At 43.2% G+C, this 22,157-nt stretch overlaps 3 protein-coding genes across 3 annotated transcripts; 1 reads left to right on the top strand and 2 right to left on the bottom strand.

Moving 5' to 3' along the window:
• Positions 1-519: 519 nt before the first annotated feature.
• BcgaaR lies at positions 520-5,263 on the bottom strand. The gene is made up of 7 exons (XM_024694841.1): positions 3,926-5,263; positions 3,797-3,863; positions 3,476-3,734; positions 3,257-3,421; positions 3,026-3,204; positions 2,610-2,972; positions 520-2,534 (listed from the first exon to the last, which is right to left on the bottom strand). Exons 1-7 carry the CDS (start codon positions 4,028-4,030, stop codon positions 1,219-1,221), a joined length of 2,454 nt encoding a protein of 817 aa, XP_024550634.1. The 5' UTR covers positions 4,031-5,263; the 3' UTR covers positions 520-1,218.
• Positions 5,264-11,020: 5,757 nt separating this feature from the next.
• BCIN_09g00160 (hypothetical protein) lies at positions 11,021-14,619 on the bottom strand. The gene has a single exon (XM_001552548.2). The coding sequence runs from the start codon at positions 13,497-13,499 to the stop codon at positions 11,487-11,489; it is 2,013 nt and encodes a 670-aa protein (XP_001552598.1). The 5' UTR covers positions 13,500-14,619; the 3' UTR covers positions 11,021-11,486.
• A 2,238-nt stretch (positions 14,620-16,857) lies between these two features.
• Bchex1 lies at positions 16,858-20,284 on the top strand. Its single transcript, XM_001552547.2, has 3 exons — positions 16,858-18,467; positions 18,543-18,799; positions 18,893-20,284. Exons 1-3 carry the CDS (start codon positions 18,105-18,107, stop codon positions 20,049-20,051), a joined length of 1,779 nt encoding a protein of 592 aa, XP_001552597.1. The 5' UTR covers positions 16,858-18,104; the 3' UTR covers positions 20,052-20,284.
• The last annotated feature ends 1,873 nt before the right edge of the window (positions 20,285-22,157 follow it).

Below are 22,157 nucleotides of genomic sequence, written 5' to 3'. Positions count from 1 at the left end.
TAAATTCTCAGCACGTGCTCCTCCAGAGGTAACATCCACACTAATATCCCCAGCATTTCACTTTGCAGCCCCCATTTTGTGGGGGACGGCTATACACATCCACCATGTCCACTGTACAGCCAAAGTAAAAGCGTAAAAGACACACCTATCTAACTCGTATAGGCAATTAAGTGGACAACGTGAAAGCATGGTATCAGAAGTGGGATGAGTGTTCGTATTCTAGTAGAATCTCGGGCTACATGGAGGGGCAGTGTGTTTTTCCGAGTTGTAAAGTTGGGGGTGGGAGGGAGGCCACTGGTGAGGCTCTTGGGCATTCACTGTACGTACTCTTTACCAAGAGCTCGAATCATGATCTCCGGAAAGTCAATCGATCTTACCATACGGATCGATTAATATACTTGTGATTGAGAATCGATGTGGGTAGCAGGCGAGGGGGGCACGGAGGTTAGAACTTTGCACGGTCTGACATGTCATGAATCAAATCAAGGACATGCATGGAATATCTTGCCCTCACGTATCTGTTACAAAATTCATGAGTTCTAACTAAGTAGTGATTGATGAGTTACATCTACCACGGAAAAGCAAGGTACAAGCATGTTTCGAAGCGTCCGGAAAAGGGTAATGATTCCAGGCTCTCGGGAGTCCAAAGTACAACTCGAGATGAACTCAAGTGCTTGGAAGATACATTTTATATTAAACATCGCTTTTATATCTAGAGTATGATGTGGTGGCGAGCATGGAAATTCCCTCGCCTCCAATTTGCTTACTCGATACAAAAGATTCTCATTGTGAGATATCACCGTAATGTAACCTACACCCAGAAACTCCGTATCTCATTCCCCTGGTTGCACCTGCACCCATTTAACCTTCATATGCCCCTCAGTGGTACTGTACGTGTCCGCATGCAAATTCATCCAACTCAAACTCCGGTACTCTCATTAGCAATGCAATTCTCTCAGTCCCTTGTACATTCTTTCACTCTGGAACTTGGTTTTTCCATCCTCGTAAATATCTTAAATCCTTTCCTTGGTCGTCTCTCCTGGGCTCGTGTAAAGCTTCCTCCTCCTTGATTCATCTCCATGATTTCGTACCAGGTTAATTCAACCAAGCAAGTATGGTTTGGGAAGGTACCAATTCTTCAACCACGTGAGATGATTTTATTCATGTCTCGAAAGACAACCATGGGCGTGCATAAGCTATCGTGTACCCAGTTCATTTTCAACCCTGCCCACCACCCAAGAAAAAGTCCAATTCGCTTGGTCCGCCTCTTTGTTGTTCATTTTCTGCAAGCTGTTCTAGCAAGCTCAGGAAAGGATCTTTCTCCTCTCCACTTGTTCCCGTACTCCCATTATTTGACCTTCCTCCTGGTGTCATACCTTCTTCTCCCATCATACCACCACTTGTTCCGCCCATTCCTGCAAATGAAAAATTCCCACCACTACCTAGATGTGACATACCAAACATTGGATCAAAATCCGATTCTTGCCCATGATTCAAAGAGAGCGATGGTGAAAAGGTATATGATTGCGATTGATTTTGACTAGGTGGCGAAAAGGGTATTTGCGGAAGTGTAGTCATTGAACTTCCTTGATTAGAATAAGATGCCGGATCATGACCGAGTAAACCGTTCTGTGGTAGTGGTAATTGTTCAACCGATCTCCCACTCGGTGACATTAGAGGTCTGTCTTTTAGGCTATTGGTAAGAGCACGTTTTCGTGCAGATGAAGAAGATTTGCGTTTAGCAGTAACGGTAGTCGAATCATTTGAGCCACTCGAACCTGTCCCCCCATTCATAGAACCATTCCTATTTGATTGTGTCGGCGCATAAAGGTCATGACCTTGATATGCTTCCGGGCTAGGTGTCACCACATCCGCAAAACTAATATGAGCCCCATCAAAGTATTGGCCCAAATCACTATACCTATCGAAAAAGTCTTCCAGGTGAAAGACTGGACTAAAGCGCATCGGGTTACTTCCAAGACTTTTCACTAGATCGGAATGACAACCATAGATTGTCTGTAGAGTTTCTCGTTGATGTTGAACTGAAGACCATGCATATCGAAGTTCGGAAAGTTGTTGCATTTCTCTGGAAAGAAAATCGGCGGAAGCGGAAAACACTTCACCTTCACGACCGCCTTTGTAGTGTGTCCCATGAACATGAACAGTACCAGCGGTACAAATACAATATCCTACAAATGCGGGCCATTCTATTGATGCAGATTGTTTTCCAAGCTCTACCAATTCGGCGATTGCGTTTGCGTGAAGAAAACAAAGATTTGTGGCTTCAATTTGCCAAGATTGATGTTGACCGGTTCCAGCTAACTCAGCAAGATCGATGGGAAGAAAAGGTCGATATATCAAGCAATGTATGAGATGATAGATAAGTTTGCTAAGGACGAGAGTTGTACTGTCTGGCTGTCCAAAAAGTGTATCGACAGATGTAAAGACATCCTGCGTACCACCCGCCCAAATATCTAAGTCTTGACGAATTTTCGAAAGATTCGATAATGAGTGCCATGGGAAATGAGAGTCGCCTGTTTTTGTAGCATGGTAGTCAGTATTCGTACAGTGAACAATTGATGAACAAACATGATTGTTGCAAAACCTGCCTTTTACACCGCCAGCTGCGAGATAGCGGTTGGTAATTCCTAGTATCCTCACAATATCTATGAGCATTCCGCTGCTTCCTTGACTCTTCTTTCCACTACCGAAATGAAGATTTGATCCGCTTTGGAAAAACTCTCCTTCGACGGGAAGAGCGGCTGGATTGGGTGACCAAGATGGTAACCGTAACACAATAGATTTATCGGCAATTAATGATGGTCGTTTTGATCCGCATGCTGTGAATCTGTCTATCAAATAACATGTCCAAAATAGTCTTCTTCGTAATTCTCTCTCTACAGGACTAATTCGTAGGTTCTGATCCAGTTCGCGATGGAGTTCTAGCGCAACGGCCATTCCAACGGCATTCGCTATGTACAGTTAGCGAAATGTTTAGTGGTTGAAAGTTATTGAAGGCATGTACCAAGCATCATGTATGCCTTCTTCCCTCTTCCAGATGCTGTGTAAGAAATACCAAGAAGTAAAAGAGCTTGTAAATTATCGATAGATGGTTCGTCGATGTCTACTTCTGCTCTGGCTCGATGAGCATAATCTTCACTTAATCTCACTGCAGCAAAATATCCATTTGGATGAGAAGTGTATCTTGAGGAAAGTCAGTGATTCGTCATATGTGAACCAATTGATTCCGACATACCTTGCGCTAACAGCGTAAATTGCATAAAGTAGATATGTTGGGATTTGATTAGATTGGATCCGTTGTCGAATAGAAGTTTCGTCGAGTATATGGTAAGATTTCCCATGGCACCGAACAAAGTAAGTATCCAAAAGGACATCTTGCTGGACTGAAGGAGAGGGCTCGCTGAGGATATGTCAATTGAAAAGAAGATTGTAAGCAAGAATAGAAATCAAGTACCTTATGGGTGTTGGAGAATATACAGCGGATTCATCTGCAATATTTGAAATGGTCGTCTCCAGATGAGGCCGTTTTGGTTTTGTATCGTCATGAGGACTTTCCGCTTCACCCCCGCCAGAACCAGAACCGGAAGCACTCCCATCATTATTTGGAGAATTGGATTTTTTCTCATCCCTCAATTTTCGTTCCAATCCATCGACTCTCTTTAATAAAGCTTCCAATACATCCGTCTTAGGTCCGCGCTTTTTGGGAACGGCATCTATCAAGAGAAGAAAGAGTTAGAACTAGGTATTTCGAATTTCTTGAATGTTATAACCCCACCATAGATACAAGGGCATTGGAAGACTTGACAAGCTTCGCAAGTCGGTCGCAACCGGTTGCACTTTATCTGGAAAAACTATCAGCATCTCGGAAGAATTGCGCCTGGAGCTGGTGCAGAGTAGAACCAACCTTCCTCTTTCTACAAGATTTACAATTCATTGATTCTCGTGGTTCGTTGCTCATACGTCGTGCTGGTAATCGTTCAATTCCAACTTGCGCTGGCCTTCCGGACATGGTATCGGAAGGAAATTCCAAGGCGACAAGAAAAGGCGAAAGAAGAAATTATTGTTGTACAGTAATAATAAGATTCGTCACATCATAAAGATTGGTCGAGACGCAATGCACAAAACATTACGAGTGTGGTGGTTGTGGAGGGGAGTATGCAAATAATTTCCGATTCAGACTTGGTCAAATGGATGATGTATTTATGTATGTACGTCGTATCCTCTTCGGTTTTTGGCTAGGTGTTGGACGTTCGACGAATTCTCGGGTCGATGGGAGCTTCCCAAAAGAATGGCAGCCGCTATTCGTTCGCCAATTGCAGATGTAATCCAATTACAGAGATGATCGGATAGTCATCGACCGAACTGCTGCTCCCGGGGATATTTTCCAGGCGGTTTTGGTTGATCGGTTGGCAAGTTGACGGTTGACGGTTGACGGTTGACGTATTCTGGTCTTACGTTTGGTGAGATTTTTCATTCCAGTATCAAGCAGAGGAAAAGGAAAGTATACAATTGGAATTAGACGTGGCGGTTCGTGGCAGTGTGTGGTGTATAATGTATAATGTATAAAGTGCGACGTAAAGCATGGGCTAGGATTAGAGAGGCACGGGAGGTGATTGGTATCGGTGAGTAAGAAAAGACAGAGCTCAGAAGTACGGGAGCATGAGATGAGGGTTGGATGTTAAGGGTTAAGAACGAATGCGTCGTCCCACCATGCCCTTGTCAGAAGAGGAAGATGGGGGTGTGATCACTTGTTTAGAGCTGCAGAAATATCGTACCTGGTAAGAAATTTAAAAGATTCTCGAAGGAAAGCGAGGCACGACAGCAGTTTTGCAAGAAAAGGACAGGGGGATGTTCTGGATACTTTGGTAGGGAAGATTGCGGGGAGGTGGAAGCTAGAGAGAGACAGAGAAAGCGTGTTGCTCCTGGGTATGTATGCATGCCCAGGGATTGTTGTTGCATTGGTGCATTGGTGCAAATGATACCTAGGTAGTATTACATTGTCAACAGATTTGTGGTAGAGTGAGTAGAAGTGCCAGTGGTGATGACGATGATGGTACGGCGGTGGTCATGATCATAATCTGGCTCTTCTTCATCTTCTTTCCCCAAGACTCCCTCCAACTCGTGGAGCTACTCATCACATGGGAAAATAAGAAGGACAGACTTCCTTGGTGCACTATTGGACTCGATCCGGAATTCGGGTGAAAGCTAAACGTGAGTGAGAACGGCGGGGAGGATAATTGTCGGGTACCTGAAAGTTTACTTTGCTCTGTGCTGTAGATACCTAAGGTACACACCGAGCATGCTAGACACCAAGATGATCATGAGTCTTTCGAACTTTATAGTCAAGATGTGTAAATGCAGTAAATGCAGTAAATGCAGCATCCCACGGACCATTTGCCATATTGGAAATCGTGGCTCCGATACATCAATTGGAAAACTGGGGTTGGGAGGAAAACAGAAACAACAACTGGATCGCCGTCCTCGTTAACACACAGGTCGTTTGCAAGCGCTCATTGCGCTGTACCTAACTAGTATTCTAAACACCAGGAACCCTAGAAAAAGATCAGTCAGTCAGGACTCAGTAAGTAAACCGTGACAAAAAATTCAAGGTAATGAACGAGCTTACATCTCCACTCCTCATCCCCCCCCCCCCCCGAATCACCCCTCTCGCCCCTCTCCTTGCTTTCTTGTAAAATTCGATTAGATCAACCTTGGCCCTTGATCTGCCGTCAAAACGACAGATATGTTGACATTGCAGGGGAATGCTCAAGGGAACCAACCGATGTAAAGGGGGTAAATTGAGGAGCAAAGATTGAAGTGAAGGTAGCCATCACCTTAGTTGGGAGAAAAAGTTACGACGCTTTCCTGCATAATTTGCGAGTCACCTATAGTCTGTAACTTTCTCGCATGGGTTTGGAACTGTGGCTAAGGTAGTACTGCAATCTTTCCCTCGCTGAATCTCCGATCTATCTGCATTTCTTTTCTGCATTCACACTGCGATGATACCAGCCGGTCCTGTTCCCATTTCCCTCGGTTTCCCGCTTCATCACGTATTTACCCTCTCCACAATTGAGACCCAAATATGGAGTAGCTCGAAATTTACACAATCTAGACGCTAGACGCTTGGTCGAATGACTTGTCCAAAATTCTTGTGATCCCCAAGGCTATCCCTCATTAACCCACAGAGGAGTAGAAAAAACCCGCCGTCAAACCCATAACCCAGAAGGGCTACAACACATAACCCACAACTTTACCTTTTGCTATTTCTGGGGTTATTCCTGGACCCGAGTCCCCTTGAAATCATAATCAAAGGTTACTTGGATGTATCATCATGTTTAGATTCACAAATGAAGGTTATTCTTCGCGGATTTTACGGTCCTGCCAAGCATATTTGAAGTTAAGCTCTGTGGAAAGCTTCGTACTGCTCTATAATCGGCGACGTAGAATCGATGATTGGAGCGCCTGCATTTTTAGACTGTGAAAGGATGAGACTGTGAGCTTGTGAGCTTGTGAACCTGTGAGACGGCAAAGACAAGATTGCGCCAACGGCTAGTGACTCTCTCAAGTAGAAATCCGAAAAGCTTCGAATTTCCCCCTAGTCTCTTCTTCAACGGTTTCGCTTCCGAAATCATCTTAGATTGTTACCTCAATGCGCCAATGCGAGCCATGCTGACGACTACTCTCGTGGAGAAATAAAAATAATCTTCATGGAGATTAAATATTGAATGTAACCTCAATTACCATCCATCCATCTTAAACCGTCGATACTTCCGAATCACTTCCGAGTCACTTCTGCAAATTGCCGACGACTAAACCAAATCCCAATGGTTCCTCCGAACGCTCAAGATTCAAGAAGCAGGCTGCGGGGATTTTCCGTCATGTTGAAATGTCCGAGATATTAACATTTGGAGAAGCTGCGAAGAAATGTGACATCCTCTTCTCGAAATGATATTCAAAGCATTATAGCAGATCACGGATCGTAATGTCGCATTAAAGTTATCCCTTGGCCTATATAGCCATCACATATATGGAGAGCGATCCCTCTCATCTAACATTCATCACACCTTTTGTAATTAAGTTGCGGGAAACCAGGTTGTGCATCGATCTTGATACTGGATGTACGCTTCGAATGTATGATTCTGATTCCGTGAATTGCAGCTTCCCACCCCAACTTTCTCGAAATGTTGAAATTTAGGTTGGGACGAGACACTGCATGCATGGTAAGGGGAGCAATGGAAATTGAAATTACACCTTGGACTATTTGAAACAACTTCCCCGCAAAATGCAAAGCGCCACTCCACTTCTACCCAACATCACAGGCTATTGAACACACCACAGACACGCTTTTGGTACGGTGCTGTGTGTTCCCAAAGTGTCTGGGGTTCATTTGTTCATTAGATTTCTCTGGGACAAATTCGAGTCGGATGAATGGTGCAGATACGAATCAACTACCGCGATATCACATCATTCAACGTGATACGAGGTGGCACTATCCGTCTCGTCCCTTCTTGTGTAATCTGCATACCACGGATAGGGAAGCTACTCAGATATCCGCTCACAACTTTACACGATAGCACCACTCCCGAATCACTCCCGAAGATCCACATGCTATGTAGGGGCCGATCTAAAGTATATCAGAAAATTGAGTTACCAAATGCCATCACTCCGTACGCGCGACGCTTCAAGGGGTATTACCTCCGTCATGCAGGAGACATTCATTAGCACTCTAGCAAACCTGGACCGCCTCATCAGAGTCAGTACATGTATGGATATTTCATTATCCCCAAGGTCGTGACTCGTAGCTCGCCAGTAAGACATGTGTATGACGCTCCATGTAGTATTCGGATAACCTGCATCGGATAACAGACGAAATCGCTTTGGCCATTTCAGGGTCTATCGTCTGAAGTATCCTGATATGAATCGGGACAATACGTCCGTATGCCCAGGTACATATCCCATCTCTTTTACGCGCCAGAGATGCCCAACTTTCGTGAACTGCCATTTTTAATCTCATGTCACTAATCATGTCACTAATCATGTTGAGACGAGAATCTTGCAAATGCGCATTTGGAGGTGCTAGAAAGAGTATATCTAGACGACAGAGGCTCAGAAGCATGATCATATCAACTACCCGGCGCCCCTCCTTCTGTAACGTTGTCATTAGACATCCGAATCAGGCAGAATGGAAAAAAAGACTTCATCCTGATTATCACAACCATTTTGGGACCTCACCTACTGCCTCCCCAAGCTCCCCAAGAATCAAGGAATATACACACAGGAAGAGGAAGCGCTGTCAACCAAGAGTGCCGAGTTACATACTGGTAACTTTTCAGCTATTGCAAACACCACAAGAAAAAGCCCCTTCCAGAATTTTCATCTCTTCTCATACATAAGTATGATAGAACCGAATCTCTTCATTCAGCTTGACATATGACAGACGGCACTCGTGTGAAATGGGCCCGACGTCCCGTATGTTATGGTTCGCACTCATTTCAGAGATTCTTTCAAACAGGAAAATGCCACGGTCGGTTCGGTCCGTCACCCTCTCTCCGCAGTGATCTGAACCCACTTCAACAATCCCGGTGGGAGAATTACTGACATCACAAGTAAGTTGGCATTTCCTCCTCTCCTTGTTTTTTTCATACTTTTTTTCTATCCGACGAGACCTCAACAGATGCATCCTTGAGATCCAAGCCATGGCCTTGGGTATCGATGTTGTATCGATCTTCATCTTAATTTTTGTCGATAATTTATCAACTAAGGGTGTCGGGAGGTATATTCATTTATTCGTTAATGGTCTCAGACAATTTCCTTTTCCCACCAATCTCAAGTTGAGTACTTGCAGATTTCACACCTTAATAGAGTACCATTTATTAAATTTGCATACGCGTGTCATCTTGGATAATACCCCGTATTTCCCCAGATCTATGCACCTCGTGTGGCTTCAGCTATTGTCAAGGTCTTGTCTCAAATAATGTAGTTATTCCCTAATAGGGATGATACATCTACCTGCCACTTCCGAACCTCGTGATAAACATCTTACCACTCAACTTTTACCACAGAATTAGTGTTCTAGTAGCTGTAGTACTGTAGATTTCAGATTCTATATATGTGTGACACTACTAGGCATTTCATAGTCTGAAAATTCTTTGGAGGGTTTCATCGATTTGGATTTTAGCCTCAAATCATATGCAATTCTCATCTCACGTCATGCGTCCCTTAGATTTTTTTTTCGGGATAGATTTAAATTTTTACATGCAAAACACATCCAGATAGTATCGGATGATCAGAGCGAAGGGACATTGCCAACAACCTCGTTGAGCTCTAATTTGTCTTGCATTTGAGATACTTTGACGGGTGTTTTTAATTTAACATGTTTATGAGGCTCACTATATTTTGGAACAATGCCTTGCTCTCAGATTCATGCTCGACTTCCCATGCTATGTGCCAAAGGTAAAAATAATTTTTTCTAGTCAAGCGACTGAGTCACCGCTACCTTGCTCATAATGTCAATGTCTAATCTTGGGTCACTATGGGAGCGACAAAAGCTAGAAACGGAGGCCTAGAGAAGTCTACTTCCGCTTTCCCTCAAGCTTTAAGCCAGGGCTATGTTCACCGGTGTTTAAGAATTGCAAGAGTCAAATAGAGAAAAAGAACGCTGCAGCGCAGTAGAGGTATAGTCCCAAGAGTGTGGCTAAAGAGAATAATTTTGCCTTGAACTGGACTCGATTTATGTGTCCTACCCGTTCCCCCCTCAATCTCTCGAGGCCATCAACACTCCGAACATTCAAAATTTACCAGAAAGATAACATTGAAATAATTTTGGACTGCATATTGTCAATGATGTGATTTCTAAAATTGAAGAAACTACAAATGACTAAAATTTACCTCTTGATTCAAAACTCAGATCGACGGACCAATGCGCCCTCAACTTTCATTCGATATTCTCGTTTTCTGAAATTTAACCAAGATTCTTCGAGAACTATAAATAATCTTGCGTGGTTTTCGGAAAGCTTCTCGAGTTTCATAGTCATCAGATTGACGAATGATATCGATTGCGCTCGTACGATCAATTGTTTTGGCCGTTGACTGAGCTCGACTCTCATTTCAAATACAAGGCTCACTCTCATCTACTTAACCACGGGCTCTTCCTGTTTTTGAGTGCTTATGCCGGTCATGACTATTTCTGTTCTGAATAATGCAGAGGTGAGTAACAGTCAATTCCTAAACCAAGATATTCTAACGCCTAAAGCCATGCACCTGAGTAGAAATTCTCGAAATTAATTAGGGTGCTGTGCTCAGCCAATGGAAAGCGAAAGGAGAGATTCAGAATTCGGATGGTGAGAAGTGTTGGGAAGTTTGGCAGATAGCTAGCTTTCATTACTTGCGTTGTTTGAGGGCGAGGAATGGATTCAATGGAGTTGGCTTGTTGAGTTGGGGCGGTAGTAAGAAGTGGAGGAGGGGCAGCGTGAACTATCAGGACAATCATATTCCAAATTCGAAGACATTTGTTCTGGAAACTTAGATCTTGAGAGCTTAGAAACTTCCAAAACTCTTTCCAGGCTTGTGGAGGTACAAATTTAATATACGCCAATTTATTTCTTTCCTTTCAATGCAGTGAGTGAGTTTGGAAGATGGGTTGGGAGCTTTACCCCGCTTCCCAATAGAAACCCACCCTTCTATCTGCTTCCCAAACAGCGACGTGCAAATACTACAAGCCTCCCAAGACCGAAGTTCAATCATCGGAGGGGTTGTGTTGAAGAGAAGGACGCAAAAAAAAAAAAAAGGATGGGATGGACAACAGGATATTCAAGTATTGGGAACTTCAAAAATATCACACAAGATATTGGTACAGCGAAAAGGCGGGCTCGGCGGGGTAATGATGTGTAGTGGGGGTTTTCATGGTGGATGTATTTTGAGAGCGAAAGAACGCGTAGATACTTTAACTAGACTTGGATGGAGATTGGAAGGAAACGTATCAAAGAGTAACCAATAAATCTGTCTTGTATCAATGAATTCAAGTAAGCACGAAGTACAACTGAAAAACGCGCAAGTGAGGCACTTAACATCCAAGTATATTTGATAGTACTGTGTCTTCCGCATTGTTGCATCTAATTGAAAGAACTAAATTCGACATAAAAAAAAGACAATGCAACCTGTAATTCCTCGATCCTCAATCATCAATCCTCAATCCTCAGTCTAAGCACGATCGCGGCTCTTTACACCTGAAAGTGCACAAATTCATAGCCTAATCTATGAGACTGCCTCCGCACTCGAGTCTCATCTACAATCTCCTCGTTCGTATATTCGCGGTTTCGCCCCACTGTATACCTTTCATTAACGCCTGCCTCATTAAAAATAGAGAGAACACCACACCATGCACCGAAATCATCACAAGCGCGTCGCTCTTACCCCCAGATTCACACACAGCCTACCCACAGGCAAACTCGCTCGCTCCTGAGAAATCAATATAACCCTCTTCCACTTGCTAACCTAACAAAACTGTATGGAACGTTTTGTCCAACCAATAATCTTAGGGTCTCCACTGTTGTAAAAGCACTCGTATCAGCAACTCCATAAGCTGTCCACCCACATCCTTCTGCGACAGCCAACGGGTCCCCTTTTCTTGGCCCATGAGCAAGATCGACGAATACTTTTCCTTGTCCTCGAGAATCTCTTCCATTGAAGTATCTGAGAAGAGGCTGTACCAAATGAGTCTTCTCGGGTGGTAAAGCTGAGATTATCGCAAATGGAATGTCGGATTTGGTAACACTTTCCATCGAAGTGAAAGATTCGACACCCACCGCTAAAGGTCCATGTGCCTTAAACCCAATTGTATAAATCTTTCCAATGTTGAGGCTTCTAAGTGCGAATATTACCGACGCGGCATCTTCCCCATTGCTCGATAAAATAATAGCAGCTCGATCTTTGTATGCCGAAGGTGCGAAATCACGTGTAAGAGTTGCACGAATACCTTTCCATGTCGCATTATCCCCTATGAAAGTTGATGATGGACCTTCACCTCGTACAACGATAGTATCAACAGCACCAATAGTACGTGCTGCATCTGACAGCATAGGTATGTATGGTTGTGAAGAATGAAGAGGTGGGTTGATATATGCGCCACCAAAATTAGGTTGTAAACAGAAAGCTTCGACGGATCCTTTGACACCTCGGTCTAGTGATGCGAAATTGTGTGGCAACCCTAGTTCATTGAAACATTTTTCGAAGAAGGTTGCTTGAGGAGTGGTGCGAAAGGTGCCAATAGCGTAGATGTTTTTCTTTGGCAATTGACCCATGGTTGCTAGAGCACCATTAATCTCTGCAGCACTCATTTGACCAGGCGCAGCGACGATAGGGAGTAGAGGATGAGTGATGGGTGAAAAGACTGTGTTAAGGGCACGAGACAATTGTCCAAGTTGTCCCATGTTGACGGCAGATAATGGAGGTCCATCGGGATAGTTGGCTTTGATTTGAGAACGAAAGTACTCAAGTTCATAATTCTCAGACATAGAATTGATAATGGTAATCATCTTGACAATATCTCCATATTTTCGGCTTTCTTGAAAGATGTTCTGAGCCTGAAGCGATGGCCACTTGAATGTTCCAGAGAAGTCATGGAATGCCGAAATGATCCTACTATTTCCTCTTTGCTCGAACAATTTCTTTCTAATCTCTTCTGGTAACCAAACCTCAACATCAATGTATTCACATCCCCACTGTATAGCTCGGTAGAGGTATTCGTAGTAAAGTTCTGGGTTGTCCATGGGAAATCGACCATTCTCTCTCGTACATCTGGTCGTAAAAATTATGGGTAATTCTGTACGCTGTCTCAGCAGCATAACTTGTTCTCCAACGTAACTCAAACTTGGTACAGAATTGAAAGTTCCGTCAGTTAAACCTTCCTTTAGTAAATCGACGCGAATTTCTACCGCATCTGATCCAACGGAGAGAATATCCAAATTAGATAATGCCGTACGAACATCTGGGAACGTGGTAGATATGAAATAAGTTCTCGGTTTCGTAATGAGTGCTTCATGATGACTTATTTGACCCAAAATGAATGCGATAAATCGTGAAAGATCTCTTCGGAAAAATGGTGTCTCTGTGTAAAGAAATTCATAATCTGTCGAAGCCGATAGATTTAAATCTGGTGGCATTCCCAAAGCCACACAATGAGCGTTGATAGCGACGATCAATGAACGATTCCGGGATTCAATGTCACCCTTTGCATCACTTGCTGCTATTCCTATAACAGTTCCATGATCTTCGTCTCCAACAGCCGAAAAGCTGGTGGCCATTCTATGTGGTTTCCCGAGTACATCCGCAAAAACAGGAACAATTCTATCCTGACCTTGCCCAAAAACAATTACAACTATCCTCTCATCTCCCATACCAGCCTTACTCCCATTAATGATTCCATTTGTGCTCTTCGGCCGCGTAGGCGTCGGAGACGACTGTTGTTGTTTGGTTGCCATAGATTCGCTGGAATTTATAATTGACAGATTGGAGAATTTTTGAGGAAGTTCTTGATGAACTTGAGAATTTCGGACGAAAGCCTCTTTACGAATAATTTTGCCGGTTGTTAGAATTGAGGAGGATAAAGTTTTACCTGGGTAAACAGGCTTAAAGTATTTCTGACAGTACACTATTAATGAGGTGCTATCGAGGGCGCAATGTGAATGGTAGCTTCGAGTATTAAGTTCGGGGTTGGCGATAGTTGAAGTTTGATAGTGGGATTAATATCTTGTTTGCGATATTAATGTGTGTACCTTTGTAGGTGTGTATAAGTCCAATAATCTCAAGATCAGGATAAAATCGATTTCATACTCAATTTCTCTGTACTACATGGCAGCCCGTGATTTTTAAATAAAAGTGTGGGAGTGACAGTGATAGACATCCGAGTTGAGAGAGAAGGTGGAACTCTGGGCCAACTTCGAGACGAAAGTTGTAAGGCGTGGGAGGTGAAACTGATATCGGATATATTCCATGCACTGTTCTGCAATATAATATTGGATTGAGGTGTGGTGTGATTGCGATTGCTTATTGGGAGCTCGCTGGTTTGCCAGAAAATGTTTGAGAGGCTATCGAAATTTCGCCGGACAGTTTTCGATTAACTTTTGGAAGGGGGATGAAGGGGGGAGGGGGTTTAGAAAGAAGGCTGATTGAATCGATGAACCATTGGAAGAAGTTCATGCAGCTGAGAATGGAGAACGGTAAACGGAGTTATGATCTGGACAGGATTCTAGAGGCGGGCTCGAGAGGGCGATGTGATTGCTTCGTTTACTTGCTGTGTGTGTTGATGCCGTTGTTCTCTGTCAATCTCTTGTGTTTGTAGTGGTGTGTGTTTTTCCTTAATCCATCGAGTAGCGAGTGATATTCAAGCCATTCTCACGCAATCGCATGCCAAAACCAACGTGGAAAAAGAGAAGGAATTCTCGTCTTCGGACTGAAGAGCAACGGCTATGGAAAAATAGAAAAGATAACAAACTCCCTCTCGGTGAAGATTGTTCCACCGACAAAGCAGCTTTGTTTAAAAGGAACCTTGCGACCCTGCATATAAATTTGAGGGCGATAGGTTTAGATGTGATGTTGAACTGGGGGGAAATACTAAGGGGAATGCCAAAAGATGGGGAATTTGGAGAAGTGGAGGTGAAAATGGTCGGTAGCCAGGGGGTAATAATCTTCCGCCAATGATAATCCCGATAGGTAAGAAAATAGATGGATATTTCGATTTTTATAGCTGTGGGAAAGGATTCAACAAATTAATCCCCGATTACTTTCCATTCAATATATTGCTTGTTCGTTTTTATGAGGATAGATGGGTTGATCAAAAGTGTCATTCTTGAGGGGAGAAGACGTAGAAGTTATATTGCCTATAATGCTACCTATAAGACCATCTATACCGAGGCGTTAGATACGTACCTTTCTTCGTACATGTTGCATACAGTAAGACCGATAGATGATATAACAGAGACTTATGCATGTTGATATCCTCGTTCTGTTTTGGTCTTGCTTGTTACTTGGATAAATCTACCTACAGTTTGTACCTACTCACTAGTAGAGAAGAAGATCACTAGTCACGTTCACCAACTTCAAGCCGTTTAGATCCTTGACATCGACAATGTCCTAGTAATCTTAGAAGGGCGAAATTGACAGAGAAAAAGACAATGAGACGGAATTCTACGAGTTCTAGAATAACATCTCGATATGCAGATCAACGGCGTGAAGATATAGATTCCACGTTTTGGTGGTACGTTACACCTACACGACGAAATTGAGAAATAGCTTGAGAATACCGAGTACTTTGAACGGAGGATTTATCCATACAATTTTGCCTGAATGCCTAGCAGATTTTCATACGAGTTTCAAATTAATTTTCTTCATCACTCTATGGAGTTATAATGAAATCTTCATATGGATGGATTTGTTTGGTGGATATTGATATACGTAGTCGAAGTCCCAGACAATAGAACAGATTTGTGGATGATAAGATTTAAGTGGTTAGTACACTCTGAAAGGGTCCTTCGATTCACTCCACTGACAATGAACTTTGAAAATTTTGGAGGCTGAATTTTCTTTATCTATTCAAAACATTGTCAACGATAGATCATTTAACGGAGAAATATATTTAGAGTTTTGCCTCTTCACCTGTTGAAATTAACACATCGACAGTGCGTGCTCTTTCGGTGCGGACCGAATGTTTCAAATCATTCTCTATTCCATCTCCAGATTTATGTCGTCTGAAAGGTGGAAAGATGAGCTACTGCTTGTTCATAGATTCCTTCCATCTTGGCCTGCAGTCTTATTGATATCAAGGAACATCCACATGATATGACCATATGAAATGGGAGGTCTAGGATGAGAAGTTTCTCCTAAGAGCTTCTTCATCTGGATGGTGCATATAAAAGATGAGGGGAGTTGGTGAGAAATTTGTACACCGTATGTCCTTTGGATCGAGGGGTACCTAGCGATGTTCCAGAATTGGTCACTGGGAAAAGGAAAGGGAGAATGGGCGAATGTGTAAAGCCTGCATCACAAGTGTGAGTGAGCTCTTCCAGTACCTTTCCATGAGAGGGATCAAGCCAGAACACCGCTTTTGTCGTTGTGCATGCCATTCCCCAAGTCTGGCCTGACAAGATACATACCAATGCCAGCATTGTCGAGACGGAAATAGATTTCTCTGTATTCAATAATCACCGGGTTTCCCTATTGGAAAGAATTGGAAAGATGGAGAGAGAGCTGCCGAAAACATCACAATTTGAGGGGTAAAAATTGACTCCGTTGAACATGATGGAGAAAAGGTCGGACAATTTTCTGCTTCTTGTATGGCCAACAGTCATGTACCTACCAATAAGTACCCAAAACAATCGGGAATCCATTTATCTGGCGTTGTTGATTTGTATGTATATATATACATGAACATGGTTAATGACGACAATGTTACATCTCACCTCCTTCACGTGTGTCGGATCCAAGGTGAAAAGTTTCTCCTCACTCCACACAAGCACCCCACCCCAAGAAGAGTAATCCCCCACGTGTGAACGGGTGCCGGATCAAGCCGGAGTATAGCCGACTGCCACCGGAATCTTCGCAAAATGCTGCGCACAAATCACCTGATTCCCATTCAAACTAGATCTCAATCGAGATGGAATGGGATGGCCTCTATGTATATCCGATCCGATCCGGCCACTCCGGATTCCGTTCAAAAATTGGCGATGTCTACCTAGACAGGTAATAGCGTAGGTACGAAGTAAACAACGTCAACGCCGTTACCCAGTAGTTTCCAGATGGCGAAACTCACTAGACGGTATTTTGCTGATGGTACCCGTAGTAGTCTACACTTTTTTTTTTTTCCATCTCCCTTTTTCTCCTACGGTTGGGTTAGTATCTCGATTATGTGATTGTTATTGCTGTGTTTCGACAATTCTAGAAACCCAACGGTTCATGCCCTTTGCAATCTCCTCTATCGATTGATTTGATGAGATCGCCAAAATTGGTTTCTTTCGGATTTTGTTTTTCGGGTTTCGTCATTGGGTGGCCCTATCGAACGTCATCCTCCTACATAGTCGAACGCCACACCCGCGACGCCTCCTGGGCTTGCCTGGTATCCACTCTTCCGAATCCCCCAAATCTCCAATTGCAACACGATTTCTGCACTCCAATTTCTCCAACCATGGAGTCCCCGATACCCCGTGTGGAAAAGTTAGGACGCTCTCAATTACTTCCTGTGGATAATCAATCAAGTTACTGACTTGACTTGGACACGTCAACAGAAGGGACTTGACTACTTCCCACTACCCAGACGTTGAGATAATGTCACCGAGAAAAGGACCGTCCAAATCTCCAAATCTCCATATCTCCATCTACTCAGGCATTGTGGGTATCAACCCGATTTTAAACCCAAACACACGGCAATTGATTGGGGTTTCCATTCACATAAATGGATCTTTCAGGGGATTCTCCTTATGGAATGGCACCGCTTCAGTGGTAAATATCTGGGTCGTTCTTGAAAAAAGGGTCAAACCGTTACCAACGACGTCATTTCTTGGCCATTTCTCCATCCAACTAAGAGTTTAAAAATCAACCAGAAAATTTTCGAATAATGGACCACATTCTATGGATCCTTGGGGACTCCAGAAACTCCATATGGAGGCTAGTTTGAAAACCACTCCAACTATTGCCCTTTGCCTTCCCCTGTCGTGAATTCCTTGTGACCTTTTGGTCCTGGGATTACCACAAAATGGCAGTGAGCTTTCGCTGTCGGAATGAAAGAGTCAGGAAGATTCGGCCTACCCCAGTCTCAAAACTTAATTTTTTCACTTCAAGTCTAGCATCATGATCTGACACGAGAAATAACAAGGCCGAGCAGCGAGCAGATGCCCATTCGGTTCTAGTCTCATGGTTAGACTAGACGTCACATTAAGATATATTTACAGCCTCCCTTCCTCTTCATCCGATTTCGTTTCATCCGTTTTACCTTCATCAGTTGTCTTTCTTATTCTACATACATTTTACTTTGGAATACACTTTAATTTCTAGCAAAGTCGATCTCACATTGTGTTCGTCAACCACCAGTGATCATGGCTCGCTTTGGTCGCAATGGCAATGGCGGTGTCGATAATAGCCATCCATCAACTGTTGTCAACTCAGGGAATAACTCGATGGAAGCTACAACTGGAGCAAGGGCTTTCAATGCCAATTCAGAAAAGGGTGTTCACCAATACGAAAATCTTCATGTTCCTTCCGTTACTCTGCGCACTATATTCATGACCATCTTGGTTGCAATGGGTGGATTTATCTTTGGTTATGATACTGGACAAATTTCTGGTTTCTTGGAGATGGAAGTTTTCCTTCAGAGATTTGGTCAACGAACTACGAACTTAGTAAAATATCCTACTGGGTACTATTTTACAAATGTGCGATCTGGATTAATTGTTGGCTTGGTATGTTCTTGCTCCGTTCTCTTGTCTGAGACAATCCCCCCTCCCTATTCCCTCAATGACACTAACAATTTCTAGTTATCCATCGGTACCTTGATCGGATGTTTGATTGCTGGACCTCTTGCCAATAGATTTGGACGCAGAACGTGTATTCCACCTTGGTGTATGGTGTTTTGTGTCGGTGTTGTTGCACAAATGGCGGTTGGCACTGGTGATTGGGTAGGAATTGCAATGGGAAGATGGTGTGCTGGTTTGGGAGTTGGTGGATTATCGGTCCTTGTACCAATGTACATGGCTGAGACTTCCCCTGTCCCTGTAAGAGGAGCCGTCATTTCGTGAGTACCTCCCTTTGATTACATACGGGTTTGAAAAAATCGATCTCGTATCAAACAATGAAGATGTGCGTTGGCTAATTAAATGTATTACAGATGTTACCAACTCTTCATTACTATCGGAATCTTCACCGCAGACTGTATCAACTATGGAACCGAAGGATTTAGCAGCACGGCATCTTACAGAATTCCCATGGGCGTTGGATTTATCTGGGCAATTATCCTTGGCGTTGGAATCCTCTTCCTTCCGGAGACTCCCAGATACGATTTCAATCATAACAATGGCACAAAGGCTCGAACCACCATGGCTGGCTTCTATGGCGTCGACGAAAGTCACCCAATGATTGAGACCGAGGTAGCCGAAATCGAGAAAGTTCGCATAGCATCCAGCGGTAATCACCCATGGTATGAAGCCATCACCGGCCCAAGAATGCTCTACAGAGTTTCTCTTGCAATGGCATTACAAATGTTGCAACAACTCACCGGTGCCAATTACTTTTTCTATTATGGTACTACTATCTTCGCTGGCGTCGGTATCAAAAACTCCTACGTTACTGCTATGATTCTTGGTGGTGTAAATGTTGGAGCTACTTTCTTTGGTGTCTATATGGCTCGTCATTTCCGTCGTCGCGAATCCTTATATATCGCTGCTCTATGGCAAACCATGTGTTTCCTCATCTTTGCATCTGTTGGACAATTCCTGTTCAAGGATGCTGCAGAAGGAAGTGCCACAGCTAAAACTGCTGGAAGTGTCATGATTGTCTTTGCTTGCCTCTTCATCGTTGGTTTTGCCAGTACATGGGGACCCCTTGTCTGGGCATGTATCGGTGAAATGTTTCCATACCGATACAGAGCTGTCGCAATGGCTTTCGCTACTTCGGCAAATTGGTTCTGGAACTTTATGCTTGCATTCTTCACCCCATTTATCACAAACGATATTCAATATGCATATGGATACGTCTTCGCTGGATGTAATCTTGCAGCTTTCTTCGTCGTTTTCTTCTTCCTGGTCGAATCTAGTGGAAGAACTCTAGAAGAAGTCGATGCCATGTATTTATTGGAAGTCAAGCCTATTGGAAGTCATGCATACGTCTTTGACGCTGCCACAATGGCAACTTTGGGTACGGATATTAATACCGACGCTATGAATCTGGAGACAAGAAATGGTAAGCTTCAAAAAGTCAATGAAGCTGGCCAAGGTGGAGTTTTGCATGATGAGGGAATTCCAGCTGGAAATCAGTCTCCCAAATATTAAGCCCAGGTGATGGAGGGGCACCTCGAAAATATGAGCATTCTACTGCGGTGCAATGTTCGGATGAGTATGATGAGATGACATTCTTCTTATTTTGTATATAATCACCTTTATATGGGTTGATGGTTAATCTTTTTTGCGATGCATAGCGTGGGTCGGACTGGGTAGAGTTTTTACATTTGTATATATGCCATCATGTCGTTAATTGATTAATGAATAAAGACATCTTATGTTCAACAACTGTTCCACAGACTTTTATCACATTTCACAACACCTGAATATCATTTCCGCGTATCTGAAGTTATTCCGGACCCGAGTTTGAGAAAAAGTGGTATTTGGAAGTGTTGGTCTAACTGGGGATAGCATTGACTTTTCCCACTACGATTGGCTTTAACTTCCCCTCATCACCATGCACTCCATAACTTATATTACCACTCGAGGTCTCGTGACATACGGGCAACGTTCATGGCAACAATCCTTTGCCCGGCATAGAACAGGAATTGTTATGCGTTGGATGGCGACCAGATCTCCCCCCCCCATCATTTTCCTTCAAGCGCACAGGAAACCCACGACGAAAGAATAGATTTGGGAGCAGACAAGAAGGAGGTATAAATATATCGCCAAATGAAAAATTCATATTTTCAATGAGAAGTGTATGTAATCAAAGACGCTAACATTGAATTCCGCAATTTTGGAATAATTTTCATTCGACGTTCACCTCAACTTCTGCCCTTTTTGATAAGCACCAGCCCACACTCGGTTCTAATTTACCTTTCACAAACCTAGAGGAACGATATCACGCCGCTCTTCACACCCTTGGGTCAGATTCATTCCATTCAATAACGTGGACTTCTTAAGACCGACTCAAAGATTTGCAGGAGGAACATGAATAAGATAAGGAACATTTTTCGAGTATATGCGAAATCCGAAGATTCTGCTTTATACACCCATATAATTCGATATCCTTCATTAATAAAAATGGCACAAATGAAAAGCTTCTTCAAGAGTGACTACCTTGGCATCCTGGGTCTAATGTTAAACTTTCTCCCAAAAGAAGGATCTCCCTGTTGTTACGTTTGGGACGATCTGTTGTTTTGCCAATTTTTGCCTCAAGAGATTTATTGCTTTCATGGTCTCGGACTTCAGGGTGATTTGAACAGAGCGGGATTTGTTGGGGTTTGTTGTTGACACGAGAGTTCAGATGGAGAGGGAAAGAGAGAGGAAGATAGAGAGAATACCCATTTTTGTGTCTCCCGCTGTGCTTTGATTACCAAACCTGTTCTCGAAATCTACGACCACAATTGGATTTCTTGGCCATCCAGTCTGCGAGCTTGTTGCAAGTAAGCCTCCTTGACTTGATAGATGGAAATTTTGGTATATATATCATGACTCCATGAGAGAACGCTTCGGCAAGATTTACCACGAAAGTGAGGAGAAGAGATCTCAATTCCACAGGAAGTATAACACGATGAGATCGATAGCATTTAAACGTTATACCTTGACTGTGCTAAGTTTGGAGGATTTACAAAAGTAATTCCTTGAAAAGATCGACAACATCGTGCGTTGAGACAAATTGCCATCAGCACCAAAATTCTATTTTTATTTGTTGATCTTAATTTTGAGGAGTAACAAAGCAACAATCATCGTCTTCTTGATCAACCATAATTCTGTAAATGGAAATATCTCGAACATATCCAAGTGGCAAGAAAAGTGGTCAAGATGAATGTTACTGAAAGGAGGGAGGGAGAGGATAAATAGGAAGAATCCCAATCCTGATAAAATTGCCTATGCGGCACCGTCGGGCTCCATGGCGTAAACCTCGGACCCGGAATAAGGGAATGAATGTATCATGGAAGAAAAGAACAACTGATTCTTTTCCGTGATCTTGTCAACGGAGATCATACGATTCATTTCAATCCTTTTAGTCACATTTGTTCAACAACGTCTTGGATCTTGGCCACAACCAACAAATTATTCCTTTGCCAACAGCCAAATCGCCACGAGCGTGCCGAGTTTGCCTTTCTTCCGTTTCACCCCGCAGCATAACATAACACAACATAGCACGACAGTGACGGCCGGGTTTGCCGTAGACCCAAACCTTTTTCTCAG

This window comes from Botrytis cinerea, chromosome 9, assembly GCF_000143535.2.
Source record: "Botrytis cinerea B05.10 chromosome 9, complete sequence".
NCBI lineage: Eukaryota > Fungi > Ascomycota > Leotiomycetes > Helotiales > Sclerotiniaceae > Botrytis > Botrytis cinerea.
This window is presented reverse-complemented; position numbering and strand designations above follow the sequence as displayed.